General features: G+C 44.4%; 1 protein-coding gene across 1 annotated transcript in view; it reads right to left on the bottom strand.

Annotated features, from left to right (window-relative positions):
- Positions 1–6,346: 6,346 nt before the first annotated feature.
- Positions 6,347–20,698, bottom strand: part of LOC142655764 (cytochrome P450 2W1-like) — a 31,700-nt gene continuing 17,348 nt past the window's right edge. The window contains exons 5-9 of the mRNA XM_075830300.1: positions 19,801–19,974; positions 18,101–18,242; positions 16,388–16,572; positions 14,649–14,790; positions 6,347–7,263 (exon numbers count right to left, since the gene is read on the bottom strand). Coding sequence (XP_075686415.1) covers positions 7,076–7,263; positions 14,649–14,790; positions 16,388–16,572; positions 18,101–18,242; positions 19,801–19,974 — 831 coding nt within the window. The 3' untranslated portion in view covers positions 6,347–7,075. The remainder of the gene's footprint in view (positions 7,264–14,648; positions 14,791–16,387; positions 16,573–18,100; positions 18,243–19,800; positions 19,975–20,698) is intronic.

Raw genomic sequence — 20,698 nt, 5'->3', positions numbered from 1 at the left:
TGGCCTGGTCATTAAGGGGTTAAAGAGACATTTCTGGTATAAAATATCCTGTGAAACGTCCGTGGGTGTGTGATGTGGTGGAACCTGAATGACACCAGCAAACAAGGGGTCCGTCTGTATCTGCCCTTATTTGCGGGCCGTGCTATCATAATAAATGTTAGGAGCATGGTCCGAAAATTCTAAAAATAGGACATGTCCTATTATTTGCGGGTTATTTATACGGCACGGACATCTTTCCATAAATATTCCGGAAAATTTCCATAGGCCATAGTTACCTGTCAACTCTCCTGACATGTCTGTTTTATTAAATACTTTTTTTCCCCATGAAATAACAATACTGAAGCATCTTTTCTTCGAATTTTGTGTTGTGCTATTCCTCTGTTATTCCTCCTGGAATTGTATTAATTAATTGACAACTGGGCGTTACCATTGCTTTTCTAAGTGGGGTGTGTTCCTACACAGTCTGACACTACCAGCACTGATTGGACAGTGTCAGAGTGTGGGGAAGTGACACACCCCTTTGACAAGAGGAATGGTAACTCCCAGTTGTCAATTTACTCCAAATTTCCAGGAGGAATAACAGAGTAATGGCACAATGCTGAGTTCTAAGAAACTGTGTTCCAGCAGTGTTTAGTTTTTACTAAAACAGACATCATGAGATGACAGTTACTCTTTAAAATAGATTTTTTTTTCTCTAGGGGCTCCAAGGGAACATGGGTCAGCTTTCGTCCTCATTCGTTTGCATTTATAATCACAGTGTTTCTCCAACAGGTCATCTGAGTATAATAATCTCATTATTGCTGTACTAAGGAAAACCTGAAAACATGACCTGTTGGAGGTGCTTGAGGACCGGAGTTGTGAAGCACATATAAAAATGATGTTGACACTGTTTCCAAACGGCTCAGCCCCTTACCAGCATTATAATTGACCCCTTGTGGGATGAATATCGCTGTTTTCCAGACTATGTATGATGGGGGTCAGGGGCGTAGCCAGGGGGGGCAGGTGGGGCATGTGCCCCGGGGGGAAACTAAGAGGGAAGGTGGGGGGCACCAGGACTGCACCATCCATGACAGCAGCCTGCTGCCTCTCTGAGGGGGCAGCGGCGGCACTCAAACCAGCTGCCACCACCCACTTCTGCACCATAGGCGATGAATGGCCGAGTACGTTCCGTGCCCGGCCATTCAGCACCTTTCAACGACTCATGCGGCGCGATTACTTCTTTGCGCCGCTTGCGTAGTTGAAAAACGCTGATTGACAGGGCATAGCGATAGTCATAGTGCCCTGCCAATCAGCGCCTTTCATAGATGCATGATGTCTCCAGTGCGTTTAACCCCAGCAGACCTGCTCAGAAGAGAGCAGGTCTGTATTGCCACCAGACGGCGCGGGAACGGGATTAAGGTGAGCATGCAAAGTTGTTTTTTTTATCCTGACAAAAATGTTAGTGACATTATCTACAGGAGGGGCTCTATGTACAGAGGTCGGCTCTATCTACGGGGGGGGGGGGGGTGTATACAGAGGTCGGCTCTCTCTGTAGGAGGGGGCTATATACAGAGGTTGACTATCTACAGGTGGGGCTATATGTGGAACACTATAGGGGGAGCTATATGTGAGCCACTATATACAGGGGTGGGCTATATGTGGAGCACTATAGGGGAGCTATTAGTGAGGCATTATATACATGGGTGAGCTATATGTGAGGCACTATATACAGGGGTGGGCTATATGCTGCACTATTTATAGGGGGAGATATATGCAGAGCACTATCTACAGGGGTGAGCTATATTGTGGACACTATATATGTTCTGGCACTGTATATATGTATGGAGCTTTGTTCTGGCGCTGTATATATGTACTGATATTGATTCTGGAGCTGTATATATGTACTGGGCTTTGTTCTGGTGCTGTATATATGTACTGATCTTTGTTCTGGCACTGCATACAGTATATGTACTGATCTTTGTTCTGATGCTGTATATGTGCACTGAGCTTGGTTCTGGTGCTGTATATATGTAATGAGCTTGGTTCTGATGCTGTATATATGCACTGATCTTGGTTCTGGTGCTGTATTTATGTAATGAGCTTGGTTCTGGAGCTGCATATATGTCAGAGCTTGGTTCTGGTGTTGTATATATGTAATCAGCTTTGTTCTGGTGTTGTATATATGTAATGAGCTTGATTCTGGTGTTGAAAATATATGTAATTAGCTTGGTTCTGGTGTTGTATATAAGTAATGAGCTTGGTTCTGGTGTTGTATATAGAACTATATTGCTTGTAAAATGTACAAATGGCTTTATTCTCGAGTTACATAAAAAGATGTGTACACAAAATTACACCTCATTGATTGTTAGAGAAAACAAACATGGCGAGGGGAAAGGAAATGTCGGGAAAGAGGTTCAGGGGGGTGCGCCAAACTGAATCTTTGCCCCGGGTGCTGGAGAACCTAGCTACACCTCCGGATGGGGTTGTCTGAACTTATTAAAGAGGGTCTGCTTTTTTTCTCAGAGGAAAAAGCACCACATTTGTCCAGTGGCTTTATCTGGTATTGCAACTGAGCCCCATTCAAGTATCCACTTTTTGTCACCTTAGGCAACCCGATTATATGATTCCTTATCCACCATCTTAGAGCGTCAGCCCTCTGTGAACAAGACCTTTTTGGCATTTGTGTTAAATATCAATATTCAATGGACATATCTTTTTGGTCTCTAAGTCAGGACTACAAATGTCCAGTAGCACCACATATCTATTATTGCTGCAGGACAGGACATTACATCTGTACAAGGAGTTGCCTTATCACAGCAACTCCTTTCCATATGCCCTATGGACGTTATAGAGGGGTGTCCTAGGCTTGAGAACCCCCCTCAATGATCCATAGCTACGAGCCAGTCTGGCGGACTCAAACCATCCATGTAATACATTAATGGCAACTATTTTACTTCTTGTCTGTACCATCTATTACCTCAATCCTTTCTGCCCTGTCTTGAGGGCGTACACTTGAGCATTCTCATTGTTAAAATGATGATGCCCAGGTATTATTGAAAATCCCGGTGGTCTTTAGTATGTGTGTGGCTTATCAGACTTTTGCTGCATATATGTGTATATTCTGTATAAATAGAGTGCTATGCAATCATTTTGTAGGATACATGTTTCTGCAATGGGACCTTTTAATCATTTACTGTATTTCATTAGGATGTAAAATGTTATAGTCGTAGGAAAGGACTGGTACAAAAAGTTATTTTTATTGTGTGGGTTGTAAGAACCTGGTGTAGCGCCAAATAGGTCATTGTATGCAGAGCCGTGTGATACAGAAGGACACATTGAGACATATACAGAGGGTGGAAAAAAAAGGGTTACATTTTTTTTTCTCTATACCCCCCCATGGGCAAAAATATGTAATTACATAAAATATACCAGATGCCATTTCACAGAGGAATTCTACCACAGATTTTAATATAAGGCTGGGTTCGCACTACCTATTTTCAGACGTAAACGAGGCGTATTATGCCTCGTTTTACGTCTGAAAATAGGGCTACAATACGTCGGCAAACATCTGCCCATTCATTTCAATGGGTTTGCCGACGTATTGTGCAGACGACCTGTAATTTACGCGTCGTCGTTTGACAGCTGTCAAACGACGACGCGTAAAATGACTGCCTCGGCAAAGAAGTGCAGGACACTTCTTTGGACGTTTTTGGAGCCGTTTTCTCATAGACTCCAATGAAAACAGCTCCAAAAACGGACGTAAAAAATGCAGCGAAAAACGCGAGTTGCTCAAAAAACATCTAAAAATCAGGGGCTGTTTTCCCTTGAAAACAGCTCCGTATTTTCAGACGTTTTTGGTCACTACGTGTGCACATACCCTGAGGGTATGTTCACACGACAGCGTCCGTAACGGCTGAAATTACGGGGATGTTTCCGCCTGAAAACATCCCCGTAATTTCAGCCGTAACGGCATGTGCAGGCGCTTGAACGACGCGTCCATTACGGACGTAATTGGCGCTGCTATTCATTGGAGTCAATGAATAACGGCTCCAATTATGGCCAAAGAAGTGACAGGTCACTTCTTTGACGCGGGCGTCTATTTACGCGCCGTCATTTGACAGCGGCGCGTAAATATTCGCCTCGTGTGAACAGACAAACGTCTGCCCATTGCTTTCAATGGGCAGATGTTTGTCAACGCTATTGAGGCGCTATTTTCGGACGTAATTCGGGGCAAAAATGCCCGAATTACGTCCGTAATTAGTGCGTGTGAACATACCCTAAGACGTATTATGCCATTATACCTGGTGGATCTCTTGTGTATTGATGTAGTGACAGTTACATCCTTTGTATGAAAAATTCAGAAATAACCTATAAAGACCAAAATTATAATGCAGAAAACATTAAAACTCATCTTTTGCTATTTCAGCTCGTCTGGTAAATTACATGTTTATTATTTTTTTTTGCCATATTTACAATGCTAAGCATTTTGAAGAATACAATTTCGTAACCAATTTTTTAAAAATGTATTGCTCCAATGCATATACAATAAAAAAATATAGCACCGTTTTGTGTTTACTTCTCCTATGCAGACCATGTGTTTCCATGGTAACAGACTACAAATAAACTCCTGCAATCACACTTCAATCTCTACCCTACTTCTTGTTCAAATTTATGTTAGTAAGGCCTCATTTACACGAGCGTAATATACGCGTGTGCGACGCGCGTGCTTTTCAAGCGTGTCGTACGCACCTATATTACTCTATGGGGCAGTGCAGACAATGCGTGAATTTTGCGCAGCGCGAGTGCGTTGCGTAAAACTCACGACATGTTCTATAATGGTGCGTTTTTCGCGCATCACGCACCCATTGAAGTCAATGGGTGCGTGAAAACCACGCATGCCGCACGGAAGCACTTCCGTGCGAACTGCGTGATTCGCGCAAGAGCTGTCAAAAGGATGAATGTAAACAGAAAAGCACCACGTGCTTTTCTGTTTACAAACATCCAAACGGAGTGTCAAATTAGAGATGAGCGCACCGAACTTCACCGGGTTCGGCCGAACTCGTTTTGACCGAACCCGGCAAAAAATGTTCCGGTATGCGACGTCAGGAGACAGTCACTGTCCACGGTGCTGAAAGAGTTAAACTGGTTCAGCACCCTGGACAGTGACTTCCGATCACAATATACATGAACCTGTAAAAAAAAAAAAAAGAAGTTCTGACTTACCGATAACTCCCGGCTTCTTCCTCCAGTCCGACCTCCCGGGATGACAATTCAGTCCAAGTGACAGCTGCAGCCAATCACAGGCCAAGCACAGGCTGCAGCCAATCACAGGCCAAGCACAGGCTGCAGCCAATCACAGGCTGCAGCGGTCACATGGACTGCCGCGTCATCCAGGGAGGTGGGGCCGGATGACGAGAGGGACGCGTTACCAAGGCAACGGCAGGGAGACCGGACTGGAGGAAGCAGGAAGTTCTTGGTAAGTATGAACGTCTTTTTTTTATTCACAGGTTGGTGTATATTGTGATCGGAATTCGCTGTCGAGGGTGCTGAAAGAGATACTGCCGATCAGTTAACTCTTTCAGCACCCTGGACAGTGACTGACGTCGACTAGCCTCATCTCTATGATGGCGGCTGCGCGAAAATCAGGCAGCCGCGCATCATACACTGATGACACACGGAGCTGTCAAGTGCCTTTTGCGCACGCCAAACGCTGCGTTTTTTTGCCTGCGCAAAACGCACACGCTCGTGTAAATGAGGCCTAAGACTTAGGAGACTGATAGAACGTAGTAGTACTGCAGGAGCAGACTACACGGGGGTTGTTTGTGGTTTGTAACCATGGAGACGCATAGGTATGCACATAGGCTGTAGATACAAAATAGTAGGACAAAGTGGTTTCGTTTTGTTATTTTAGAGGCAACTGTAGGAGCCACAATGATTGAAGATAGCAAAATGAACCAAATTGAAGTAAAACATTTCTTGCATGCAGCTCTTTACATTGAAGTCTATGCGAGTTAGAAAAAGAGCCAAGAAAGCAGTCATCGGCTTTTTCAATACTTCTATAGACTTCAACGCAGAGGTGTGCCGCCACTTCTCCATTGACATGTATGCAGAATGCGAAGGCTGGGAATCGACAAACGGGGATCAGTAGATCCGCGTTTTCAAAAAAATAATGGTCCCAGAGGTGAGACCCCCACCTGATATGGCATATCCTGTAAATATAACCAGAAATGCATAGGATGGGACTACACCTTTAAGTGGCAGCAATATATGAAATAAATTAAGATACAGGTTTACGCTCTTTTTCTAGATTTTGTCATTTTCGTGTTATTATTATAGATGTCCAGTAATAATTACCACAAGAAACACATTTAGTATTGTTACACTGCTTTATTAATGCCATTCTGTGTATTAAATCATAAAATAGGTCACTACAATAACACAAAAAGCACATTTAGGTCAGTGATATTTAACTCATTATATGACAACGTGCGCTGAAAACGGAGTTCCAGGAAAGCCTCATGCACTTGTCCATATTACAGATCTACGTTGCATGGATGCGCTCCCATGTAACTCCAGGCACCTCCGATTTTTTTTATCGCTGAGTTTTTTTTCTCATGGGTTACAGATATTACATGGCCACTATACACACCTATAATATATGGGGAGAGTGGAGCGTATGTACAGACTGAGCCATGGTTGCAATGTAGAAATGTGACCATGACCAGCCAGGGTAAGTTCTTAAATAATAAAATAAGCAGAATTAAAAAGAAAAAAAAAAAATGAATTCGAAAGTTACGGTAAATAATTTCTAAAATGACCACTTCTGGGTGATGCAAAAAAAAAATTCTAATCCTGCACAACCCCTTTTAACGGCTGATACATAACTAAAGAAATTCTCGTTTTTAATGATCAAATGGGAGATTCTTCTATGCAGGAAGCTATTGCGGTAACAGAAGTTGTGTCGTGGCCTGTTCTCTGCATCAGCGGGGGTCCTAGAGGTCAGGCCCAGACTAATCAATGTATTGTGGTTGGAAAAGCCCTGTAAGTACAAGCTCCAATAAACCTACAGATAAAGGATAGTCCTCCTGCAGACAAATTATTTCACCTCTGCACAACACTCCAGGTGAGGCTGCGGCCTTAGTGTGAAACACGGGTCGGCATCTAGGTCTAGTTGACATTCCTTTATACCACGTGGAGGGGTAAATGTGAACTTTTGAAGTAATCCCGTGAAAAATATGAACAGCTCCATCTTTGCAAGACTCTCTCCCAAGCAAAGTCTGCGACCTACAGGGAGAAACCCAAAAACGTATGAAAAGGATTCATGACAAATCTTTTAAAAAGATAATTGATATGTTAAAGTGTTAAAGGGGTTGTCCAGTTTAGAAAACCTATTTTCATACACCCTATTAGGGAATTCTGAGTTAATAGAGGCTGCTGGAGACTGTCGGGACTGAGCGTGCAAATCCACAACCCCAAATCCATTACAACTCTGATCAACAGTGTCTAAGGCTACTCTATGGTTTTCGCCAGAGCCCACCGCAACGCGGGATAGACTTTCCAGCATAGAACCCAGGTTGTTTTAACAGAGTTCGGTGTTGGATAAGAGGTGCAATGCAGGCTATACCTGAAAGGGTAACAAGACAGCCCGAGGGTAAACAGAAAGTCCAAATCACAAAGCTAGGGAATATCATGAATAGCAGACGTCAGTACCAGCCGGGAGCAGAAAGTCCAAATCCGTAAACAAAGGGTAATCCAGAGATAAGCCGAGGTCCAGTTCCAAAAAGTCCAAATAGTCAAAGGTACAGGCAGGGGCGTAGCTAGGGGGGGGCAAGCGGGGTATGTGCCCCGGGCGCAGTTCAGAGGGGGGCGCCAGCGCCCCCTCCTCCTGCACTATAATTGTACCTGTGTCGCAAGGACACAGGTACAATTAGAAGCAATGAATGACCGGGCACGTTCCGTGCCCGGCCATTCAGCGCCTCTCCACGAATGAAGCGACTGGTACCTTTTGTACCAGTGACGCTTCCGTCGATGAAAGGCGCTGACTGACTGACAGGGAAAGTCATCCTGCCCAGCCAATCAGCGCCTTTCATAGACGCTGCGTTCAACCCCCTGGAGACCTGCGCAGAAGAGAGCAGGTCTCCATGGCTGCCGGACGGCGTGGGAGCGGGAATAAGGTGAGTTTGAAATGTTTTTTATTTTTTTTAAATTGTAATAGACGTGTGGCTGTATCTGCGGGGGGGACTTTGTCTACGGGGGGTGTCTATCTACAGGGGGACTATATCTACAGGGCTGGGCTATATACAGGGGGACTATATCTACAGGGCTGGGCTATATACAGGGGGACTATATCTACAGGGCTGGGCTATATACAGGGGGACTATATCTACAGGGCTGGGCTATATACAGGGGGACTATATCTGCTGGGCTATATACAGGGGGACTATATCTACAGGGGGGCTATATACAGGGGGACTATATCTACAGGGCTGGGCTATATACAGTGGGACTATATCTGCTGGGCTATATACAGGGGGACTATATCTACAGGAGGGCTATATACAGGGGGACTATATCTGCTGGGCTATATACAGGGGGACTATATCTACAGGGGGACTATATCTGCTGGGCTATATACAGGGGGACTATATCTACAGGGGGGCTATATACAGGGGGACTATATCTGCTGGGCTATATACAGGGGGACTATATCTACAGGGGGGCTATATACAGGGGGACTATATCTGCTGGGCTATATACAGGGGGACTATATCTGCTGGGCTATATACAGGGGGACTATATCTACAGGGGGGCTATATACAGGGGGACTATATCTGCTGGGCTATATACAGGGGGACTATATCTACAGGGGGGCTATATACAGGGGGACTATATCTACAGGGGGCTATATACAGGGGGGCTATATACAGGGGGACTATATCTACAGGGGGCTATATACTGGAGTGGGCTGTCTATAGAGCACCGTATACAGGGGTGGGCTATATAGTATATAGCCCCCTGTAGATATAGCCCACCCCTGTATATGGTGCTCCATAGATAGCCCACCCCAGTATATAGCCCCCTCTAGATATAGCCCCCTGTAGATATATTCCCCCTGTATATAGCCCCCCTATGTATAGCCCACCCCTGTAGATATAGCCCCCCTGTGTATAGCCCACCCCTGTAGATATAGCCCCCCTGTGTATAGCCCAGCCCTGTAGATATGGTCCCCCTGTAGATATGGTCCCCCTGTAGATATGGTCCGCCTGTAGATATGGTCCCCCTGTAGATATGGTCCCCCTGTAGATATGGTCTGCCTGTAGATATGGTCCGCCTGTAGATATGGTCCCCCTGTAGATATAGCCCACCCCTGTATATAGTATCCCACAAATAGCTCCCCCTATAGTGCTCCGCAGAAAGCCCACCCCTGTATATAGCCCCCTTGTACATATAGTCCACCCCTGTATATAGTGCTCCACAGATAGCCCACCCTTGTATATAGTATATACAGGGGTGGGCTATCTGTGAAACACTATATAAAGGGGTGGACTATATGTGGAGCACTATATACAGGGGGCTACATACATGGTTGGGCTATCTGTAGAGCTCTATATACAGGGGTGGGCTATCTGTAGAGCACTATAGGGGGAGTTATTTGTGGGACACTATATACAGGGGTGGTCTATATGGGGGCACTATCTACAGGGGGCTCTATGGCAGGCCCTATCTACAGGGGGCTCTATGGCAGGCCCTATCTACAGGGGGCTCTATGGCAGGCACTATCTACAGGGGGCACATGAAGACATCTGAGCAGCAAACTGCAGAAATGGACCGGGAGAAGCCACCATAGAGGTCTGGACCAAATGGAGAAAAATAGCTAGAATCTGAGACGTCACCGGTGAGTCACTTAATGTAAATGTTTATCCTGCCTCTAATCAGCACTGTAGTCACTGTATGATCTGCAGCGAGATGATGGGTGGTGTGATTATGATTGGATTTATTTTTTGTGAAACGGCATCTCCCAGCATATCCTTATCGTTGTTCGGGCCATGCTGGGAGCTGTAGTTTTACGCCGTACACACCTATACGGCAGGGGTTGCACTAAATTGAGCTGTATTTGTTCTGGGGCTGTATATATGTACCGAGCTTGGTCATGTTGTTGTGTATAGAACCATATTGCTTTTGAAATGTACAAATGTTTTTATGCTCGCGTTACATAAAAATAAATGACACGTCGATTGGTAGAGAAAACAAACACGGCGAGGGGGAAGGAGATGTCGGGAAAGAGGTTGGGGGGGGGGGGCGCCAAACGGAATCTTTGCCCCGGGTGCTGGAGAACCTAGCTACGCCTCTGGGTACAGGGTATAATCAGAAGCTTGATCAAACACATGCAGCAAGGAAAATCACAAGCAAAGAAGACAGAAGCAGCCCAGGTTTAAGTACTCCACCCTTACACCTGATAGGAAGAAAGACAGAGAAAAGGGATAGGCTGAACAAATAAAACCAGAACCGCCCAGAAACTAAACTAGTAGTCATGATAATCTTAAAGGGACGGACGTTTCCTAACAGCGGTTACATAGAGCGTCTCTCACTATGGAGGACCTGTCCTGTCTTGCATTACACAGACAACGTATTGATAGAAATGGTTGCTATGTAATGCTTACTTTCCGTTGGGTGGCACTGCAGTGAAATAGAACACTTAATGCCAGGTTTCCCCATAGATTACAGCTGATCACTAGGGGTCCCAGCAGGGGGACACACTGTGGTCAAAATATTGTCAAGGGACCCTTCTAATAAGTAGCGGATAACTCCTTTAAGGTGACAAATACTAACAGCCGCCACTACAGGGTTCATACTGATCTTCATACCCTCCATACCTCCCAATCATAAATACGTACCACCCAATTACATACATACATGCATGCTGAAGCCCCCATAAGAGTCACAGTACGCATATAATAAAGATAGTGGTACCCCAATTCTGCCAACCACAGTGTCTCAGTTGAAAAGTTCCAATAAGTGCCAACCTGAGCCAACTGAAATTTGAACCACTGTCGCCATAAATGCCAGCCATAGTTCCCACCTGTGCCCCTATAAATGCAATCCATATTGTCTCCATAAGTGCCAGGCCTAGACACACAGCACCAGAGACCCCTTGACAGAGCAGGGATTGTGTTCTCGGATGATTGTCACAATTTATAAAAGTGGTAAAATAGGTAAAGATTAGTAAAAAAAAAGGGGCTGTAACTCTTAACTGGTACACTGTCCATAAACCATGACTGGTATAAAAGAAAATCAACATTGATAGCTGGGTTATATTGCGCCATCTTTCCTACTGCCCTGTCTGTGTAACGGCATGTTCTTTTTTCCCCGCTGTATTTCGGAGTGTAAAATGCTCACTATACCCTTCCGAAATACACCTCGAAAACACCTGCAAACAGCACCGCATTGATTTCAATGGTAAAAAGCGGTGTAGATCATGCCGTTTTTAAAAAAATATAAAAAAGCAGCATAAAAATACACCTTGTAAAAAGGAAGCGCATGTCTCTTCTTGAGGCGTTTTTGGAGCAGATTTTTAATATTTCCAATTGACAATGACAAATATGCTTTTAAATAAAAATAAAAAAACACAAAAAAAAATGCTTGGAAAATGTGCTAAAAAAAACACCTGCCTAATTTTAATTTTTATGCCTCACATATGAGCCGTGTGAACATCCGGTCTGTGAGATACGAAACATATGTCGGTCGCATTTTTCAGACCGAACACAGTTCAGGGAGCCGTATTCCTAGCATCATAGTTATCCATGACGCTGTGAGTCACTGCCCCCCCCCTCCCCCCCGCAGCATGAAAAACTATGATGCTAGGAGTGCGGCTCCCCGAAATGTGTTCGGTCTGGTAAATGCGGCCGACATATGGTCTGAACAGGGCTGTGTGAAAGAGGCCTAAGAGTTAGGGTATTTCGGCCGGAAGTCCCGGATCGAACTTAGTGCAGGGAGCCGGGCTCCTAGCATCGTAGTTATGTACGTCGCTAGGAGTCCCTGCCTCTCTGCAGGACAACTGTCCCGTACTGTAATCATGTTTTCAGTACAGGACAGTAGTTCCACGGAGAGGCAGGGACTCCTAGCGTCGTACATAAGTATGATGCTAGGAGCCCGGCTCCCTGCACTGTGTTCGGTCCACTACTTGCGGCCGAAATACGTCCGTCAATTACGGACGTAATTAGTGTGTGTGCACATACCCTTACAATAGTTTGATCAGTTCTGTAGTCCGACGATCCTGTTTATGAACCAGGGGGAGCAGGATGAACATTGCTATTGGACCCTCCCAGAGGGTAGGATGTCTGTGCAAAGACTAAAAAATCACGTTGTATGATAAGGGTATGTTCACACGTAGTGTTTTCAGACGTTTTTCGGGTCGTAAACGTCCCAAAAAACGGCTGAAAAATCGGAAGCAGAATGCCTACAAACATTTGCCCATTGATTTCAATGGGAAATATGGCATTTTGTTCCGAAGCGGCGGTTTTTCACACCTCGTTTTCCGAAAACGGTGCTTAAAAAGACACCAGAGAAAAAGAAGTGCATGTCATTTCTTGGGACGTTTTTGGAGCCATTTTTCATTGACTCTATTGAAAAACAGCTCCAGAAACGGCCGTAAAAAACGCAGTGAAAAACGTGAGTTGCTAAAAAAACTTCTGAAAATCAGGAGCTGTTTTCCCTTGAAAACAGCTCCGTATTTTCAGACTTTTTGAGTTTGCGTGTGAACATACCCTAAGATGTATACATGACATTTATCAGTAAGTAAGGCCGGATCTACACGAGCGTGTGCGTTTTGAGCGCGCAATAAACGTGGCGTTTTGTGCAAGCAAGAGGTACATAACAGCTCCGTGTGTCAGCAGCGTATGATGCGTGGCTGTGTGATTTTCCCGCAGCCGCCATCATTATGACACTCCGTTTGGATGTTTGTAAACAGAAAAGCACGTGGTGCGTGATGCGCGAAAAACGCAGAAATATAGGACCTGTCGTGAGTTTTACGCAGCGGACTCACGCTGCGCAAAAATCACGGACAGTCTGCACTGCCCCATAGACTTGCATAGGTCCGTGTGACACGCGTGAAAAACACTCGGGTGGCATGGACGTATATCGCGTTCGTGTAAATCCGCCCTAAGGCCTCATTTACACGAGCGTATTATACGCGCGTGCGACGCGCGTGCTTTTCACGCGTGTCGTACGCACCTATAATAGTCTATGGGGCTGTTTAGACGATGCGTGAATTTTGCGCAGCGTGAGTGCGTTGCGTAAAACTCACGACATGTTCTATATTCTTGCGTTTTTCACGCAACACGCACCCATTGACTTCAATGGGTGCGTGAAAACAACGCATGCCACACTGACGGTCCTGCGTTGCATGCGCGAAAATCACGCAAGAGCTGTCAAAAGGATGAATGTAAACAGAAAAGCACCACGTGCTTTTCTGGTTACAAACATCCAAACGGAGTGTCAAATTAGAGATGAGCGCACCGAACTTCACCGGGTTCGGCCGAACTCGTTTTAACCGAACCCGGCAAAAAATGTTCGGGTACGCGACGTCAGGAGACAGTCACTGCCCACGGTGCTGAAAGACTTAAACTGTTTCAGCACCATGGACAGTGACTTTCGATCACAATATACATATACGTGTAAAAAAAAAAAGAAGTTCTGACTTACCGATAACTCCCGGCTTCTTCCTCCAGTCCGACCTCCCTAAATGACAATTCAGGCCAAGTGACAGCTGCAGCCAATCACAGGCCAAGCACAGGCTGCAGCCAATCACAGGCTGCAGCGGTCTCATGGCCTGCCGCGTCACCCTGGGAGGTGGGGCCGGATGACAAGAGAGGGACGCGTCACCAAGGCAACGGCCGGGAGACCGGACTGGAGGAAGCAGGCAGTTCATGGTAAGTGTGAACGTCTTTTTTTATTCACAGGTTGGTGTAGATTGTGATCGGCATTCACTGTCGAGGGTGCTGAAAGAGTTACTGCCGATCAGTTAGCTCTTTCAGCACCTTGGACAGTGACGGGCGTCGACTACCTCATCTCTATGATGGCGGCTGCGCGAAAATCACGCAGCCGCGCATCATACACGGATGACACACGGAGCTGTCAATTGCCTTTTGCGCACGCAAAACGCAGCGTTTTTTTGCGCGCGCAAAACGCACACGCTCGTGTAAATGAGGCCTAATGCTGTGTTTGTGGCTGGAGTCGATAGGGCCTCCTGGACTAACTCTTTAATGCCATGATCACACACTCAGTTTTTTTTATGCAGTTTTTGTCTCAGGTTTTTTTTAGCAAAACACGGGAGTGGACATATAAAAAAAGATATAGATCAATCTGTTCTTTATACCATTCCTTCCTTTTGGAGCCACCTCTGGCTTTGGCTAAAAAAAAACTGAGCCAAAAACTGCGTGTGTGATCCTGGCCATAGATAATATTTAATGGAGATTTAACCATATAAAAGAACATCATTATAAAAATTCTTTCTTTCTAGGATTCCGCCTCAGTGGAGTTATCACATAATTACTACCGTGTAAAACAAGATTTACTACACCCCCCTGAGAAGAATAGTCATGTATGAGTTTATTAGCAGGGGATGTGGATTTAGGAAATGGGGAATTGTATTTGAGCCAGCAGTGAGTTACCTGTGGAGAAGGGCACAAAAGCTTCTTTCTTTACAAACTTCCCTTCAGCATCTAAGAAGTGGTCGGGATTAAATTGGTATGGCGTCTCCCAGTGACGTTTGTCGTACAGCACGGATGTAAGCAGCGGGATCACAGTTGTCCCCTGGGTATGACAATAGAAAAAAGAAAATGTTTATATCAAATTGATCATCTCCTGATCCTGCCGATCTATATAAAGCTGAAGTAACTAGAATACAATGCCCCCTTGTTATGTCCACCCTATGTTTTATTTGAGATGATTGTGTTATATGGTCTGTATATGACTGCTCGCTTGTAAATCCATCTTGATATAATCACGTGAAGGTTTTCCAGACAACCCGGGAATCAGCTGCGGATTCAACTTTAGAAACCCCTTATCAGATGTTATGGCCGGCGAAAGTTGCGGCCCACCAATTCATATGAATGTGCGACTATGTAATATACAGAAGAGCTGGGTCTGCCAGAGGAGAAGCTGCTCTTTTTATTGGTTCTCCCCTCTGGCTACAGCATCATGCACATAACCGTTTCCATTTTTCGGATCGCAAAACACGGATCCTAGTGGCTTCCGTGTGCTGTCCGTTTTATTTGCGGACTGATAAACTAGAATGGGTGAGACAGACCGCAAACACAAACAAGAATAGGACGTGTTCTATCATTTTCCAAAACTGACACATTGATCCAGAAAAAAACGGACGTGTGCATGGCCCCATGAAAATGAATGGTTCAGTATGCTATCTGCAAAAAAATCGGATAAGACACTGGAGAAAACAATGGTCGTGTATATGAGCCCTAAAAGAAGGGGGCCGGAACTTCAATGTGAAGTCACACGTGGCGTACTTGCATTGTATTTCCGCAATGTTAAAATACGCTGCAGAAAACTTTGTAATGTATGTACTGGGAAAAAATTCTGCAACGCAAAAACTAGAGAAATCTGTGTGCGTTGCAGAATATTTTTCCCATGTGCATGCATTGTAGTTATGTGCAGTGTGAAAATACAATGCAAGTAAACCACGTGTGACTGCTTTTTTTTACGCAATTGTGCAATCGCAGCAAAAAAAACTGCACCGAAATCTGTGTTATTTGTGCAACTTTCCAAATACTTTTTATTAAAAATAATTTTTGCTTTTTGAGATACAGCTGCTTTGTATCCTGTATACAGAGCAGCTGTATCTTGTGCTATGACCTGAATCTATCAGGTCAGCGGCACTTACGGGTTCAGTGACTGCGGGTCCTGCGTGTCTGACATGTGGGATTCACCTGTTATCCATCACATCTAAGTTATGAACTTAGATACGATGGATAAGATGTGGATCTTGCCTGTCAGAGACACTCAGGACCCGCTGTCACTGAACCCGTCAGTGCCTGTCAGAGACACTCAGGACCCGCTGTCACTGAACCCGTCAGTGCCTGTCAGAGACACTCAGGACCCGCTGTCACTGAACCCGTCAGTGCCGCTGACCTGACTGATACAGGCTGTATTTACATAAGTAATTGAGGACAAATTACTGACAACTAGGTCAGTTTTCTACCAAATAACAATTTTCTGAGTCTTTTTCTATCTAGTGAGAGCACCAAAGGAAAATGAAGAAGGACCCCCCAGCCTCCCCTGGATCTCCAATCATCTTATTTTGCTCAACAGTCTGGGTCTAATGCCCCCAAACCTACCAGATCCGCAGCTTTGGAATGGGCAGATGTACATAGTTTCTGCTCTGAGAAATCACCTTGGGGATATGGTAACCTTTGAAATAGGTGTCTGTAGAGGTGGCATGTGGAATATGTGGAATAAGATTGGCAAATCTCTGAACTTCATGTATCACAGCGTGGGTATAGGGCATAGCATTTCTGTCCTCAAATATTGGGAGACGTCCAGATTCTAGAACCGAATGGATTTCACTTTGAACTTTTTCTGAAAGTGTATAAAACGCAGATTAGTGCCTTGTTTTAGTCCGCAGATGACAGCGGGGGGCCTGTTCCCATAGATTTATTTATTCCTCTTTAAGGTCGGGTTCCCACGGGTAGGATATGCTACACTACGCAACATATCCGACCTGGAACCTGCAGTACATTCTGTCTAAAAAATGCACAGAAAAAAACCAAAACCGTTCATACCCTGGCCGTTGTCATGGTGACGCGTCCCTCCTTTGCCATCTGGTCCGGCCTCCCTGGATGACGCTTCAGCCCATGTGACTGCTGCAGCCTGTGATTGGCTGCAGCGGTGACACGGGATAAAACATCATCCCAGGAGGCTGGACTGGAGGAAAAAGCAGAGAGTTGTGGGTAAGTATGGATTTTTTTTTTCTGACTTCCGGTTTTTGCAGCGGAATTGCTGCGATTCTGCCGCAAAAGTCGCAACACTTAGCTATTTGTTGGGGATATTGCATCCCCATTTAATTCAATGGGGAAAAGCTACAACCAAAACGCAGCATAAATTGACATGCTGCAGATTTAAATTCCACACCGCAGGTCAATTTATTAAAGTTTTCGCTGCGGTTTTTTTCCGCACCGTGGTCATGAGATTTTTAAAATCTCATTCACTTTACTACTACTCTAAATGCTGCAGAATTTCCGCACAGAATTCCGCAACATTTACTCTATGTGGAAACCCGACCTTAGACTTTAAGTTCTACTAAATAACACATTCAGCTCTGCTACATCAGATCAAATGGAGTAAGGAAATTACCTAAATACCTTAAATTGAAACAGACATCCATATAAATACTTGTACGCTGTGGCTACTCAGACTTTTGTCAAGTGACAGCTGCAGTGGCGGACACAGAAGAGAGAGGGTCCCATAGCAAAGATGAAATTAGACCCCCCATTATGGTGCTTGGTTTACCAACCCGAACAGAATGACCGAGTGCTTGTTCCCCCTCCATGCCCTTAGGACCAATTCCCAACCCGCTTCTTTGCTAAAAATGCTGGAGAGGGAAGATTTGCCTAGGTTCTCGTCACCAAGTAGCAAAGTGTCCGGGTCCCTCTCTCAAAGGGGCCAATATCAGCAGGATGGTCTGCCGCTATGATACATATGCCCATGAGTCCATGGCAATCCATAAATCAGGTGGAGTGGGATTTAGTTTCTGTTTACACTGGTGTCATGGTTCTGTGTCGTCACATTTGCTGCTTCGCTATTCTACCTGGTAAATAAGTAACCAAACCCATTATAAGTCAATGGAATCTGTGGGATCTGTTATATGATCCATTCAAAGTTCTATAACAGAACCCATGACACAGTGTGAACAGAGCCGGGACTTACATACAACTGTAATGTGACTTTTTTTCTATATACAGCCTAGTTTTACAACAGCTGGAGACCCACAGGTTGGAGACCACTGCCATAGAGTAATATTAAACGCACATGTACATCATGCAAAAGTATAAAGTTCTATGGAACTTAAAACAATTACTATTTGAGAATTTCAGGAAACAGAACTTACTCTGTACTTGAGGATATTTCATCATCAGCAGGATCCCCCACTGCAGTGTTGTAGAGGTGGTCTCTGTGCCGGCCATTACCAGATCTAGTACTGTAGCTAGCACATTATCTTCATGAAAAAGAGAGTCTTTGTTTGACCGTTCCTAGACCGCATGCAAATAAATATAATGTTTTGGTGAGTATATATTAGTAAAATACAGGTTTCTATCGGGGGAAACCAATATGGCAAAACTCGTCAAAAACGCCCGAAAATGGCTCCCATTGATTTCAATGGGAGTTGGACGAGTTTTTTACCGCGAATAAAAAAACGCGTCGCGGTAAAAAGAAGTGACATGACCCATCTTGAGGCGGTCTCCGCCTCCAAAACCCCATTTCAATAAGTCAGAAAGGGTAAAGAAACACCTTGACGAGTGTTTTGACGAGTTTTTGTCAAACCACTGTGCAAAAAACGTCTGGAGCAGTTTTTGTAGGAGGAATTTTCCTCCTGCAAAAAACTCTGTGTGAACACAGCCTTACTGTTCCTATATGGGTTGTCACGCACTATGCTGCAGTAATAAAAAAAAAATATGTTTTGTTTATTAACTAGGTATTTGTCATTCACTTCTAGGAAAGCTGGGTGACAACCTGGAAGAAGTTATGGCATCTAGTTTGTTGTCACTTAGAAACAGATATAACTAAGAAGCAATTTAATAGAATATTAAAAACTTGACAGAAGAGGAAAAACTTTCCAACTTGTTAGAAGGGTCCCCTGGCAAAAGGCTGATCACAAAGTGTCCCGATGCTGGGACCTCCAGCGATCAGCTGTAATCTGTGGGAAAACCTGATAGTAAGTGTTTGACTTCCCCCCCAGCCCCACCACTGGGAAGCATTACCCAGTGCCCATTCATATCAATGGGTTGTCTGTTTAATGCAGGACAGGTCCTCCAGAGTAAGAAACACTTTTTGTAACCACTCTGGCCAAGAAATGAGGATCCCGAAAAGAGGACCCCCATCTATTAACTCTAATTTTCTAATAATGTATATGAAAGTGATTTTTCAAAACTGAAAACCTCTTTATAGGGGTTGTCTAACTATCAGACATTGCCCCAAGTTAGCAAAAACCTGTAGTTAAAAAACAAAAATGGATTTAATTCAGTCTAATTCACTATATCTGATTTACCATTAGAGAAGGAAGTGATTATAAGGGGGATCTTTGGCGGTTGTGTTTGGGGCAATGGAGGGGTCCAGGTAGCAACTGTGTTATGGGGGAACTCCCTGACAGGCACTCTGTTATGGGGTATTCTCTGGTATGCATTATATATAAGGGCACTCTATGGTAAGCACTATTTTAGGGCATACTCTTTAGCAGGTACTGAGCTATGTGAGTAATCTCTGGTAGGCACTATTTATGGGGATAATCTATGGCAACGACTGAGCTATGGGGTAATCTCTGGTAGGCTCTGTTTATTAGAATACTCTGGTAGGCACTGTGATCTTAGGTGCTGTCTGGCTGACACTGTTTATGGAGGCATTTTCTGGCAGGCACTAATTATGGGGACACTTTATGGTAGGAACTATTTATAGGGCACTTTAGCTTCTGCAGATCTTTTTTGAGAAGAAAAAATAAGGGTTTATGTCAACCAACCAATAATAGATGGAAGAGCAGCAGCAATGATTTCTTGTTCTAATAAGACCAGCTAATAGAACATACATTATAATTACCTCTTCTTGCTTGGCAACCATAATTTCGATGAATGTGTGCAGGTAGTTGACGTCTATTTTCCCCCTTTTGGCCTGAATGTCAGTTTTTAGCACATCACAAATCTTGTCAATCTTTTCCAGTATGATCTTGTGAGTCTTCAGAAACATTGCAAGCCTTGGGTACATGTTAAACAACTGGGAAAACAAAGCCATTTTCCTGCTAAGCAGATCCTGGGAGCAACATGTAGTAATGTGTATGTAATAATTGGAGGAATTGAGGAATTCTTAGAGCCCTGATACTTTCTGCCAGTGCTGAGACAAATTATGCCATCTCTGCGCCAACTCTTGGGGTGCCTCTAATCTTCTTGCAGACAAGCTGGTATTAAACCAGCCTCGATGAAAACCATTCATCATGTGTTGGGGAGAAGCTACTCCCTAAAAACAGCCGCCCTGGAAAACAGCTGATTACCGCAGGTCCGGCTCATGGAACCCATAGTTATCACTGGACAAATTTTTTCCAGCCATACTGTATATTTTGCTTAGGCAAAGAAGTAAATAAAAAAATTGCAAAAATAAATCCTATTTTCTCACTTTCCAAGACCAAAATAATCGTCATGAATCAGAAGTCATTGTTAGGGTATGTTCACACGCAGTTTTTTCAGGCGTATTTCTGAGCATAAACGCCTTGAAATACGCCTGGAAAAACACTAGCAAAAACGCCTACAACGGCGTTGTAGAAATGCACTGGGAAATGCACTGTGTTCACATGAGGTGTATTTGTACACTTTTTGGTGCTGATTCTGATACTATGAAAAACGCCTCAAAAAAGGCCTTAAAAAAACCCTCAAAAGAAGCTTCAAATGAAAAAAAAGTTTAAATATTCAACTTCAAAAAACACACTGAAATCAGGGACTGTTTT

This window comes from Rhinoderma darwinii, chromosome 6, assembly GCF_050947455.1.
Source record: "Rhinoderma darwinii isolate aRhiDar2 chromosome 6, aRhiDar2.hap1, whole genome shotgun sequence".
Classification (NCBI taxonomy): Eukaryota; Metazoa; Chordata; class Amphibia; order Anura; family Rhinodermatidae; genus Rhinoderma; species Rhinoderma darwinii.
The sequence above is the reverse complement of the archived record's forward strand: the minus strand, read 5'-3'. Positions and strand labels throughout refer to the sequence as shown.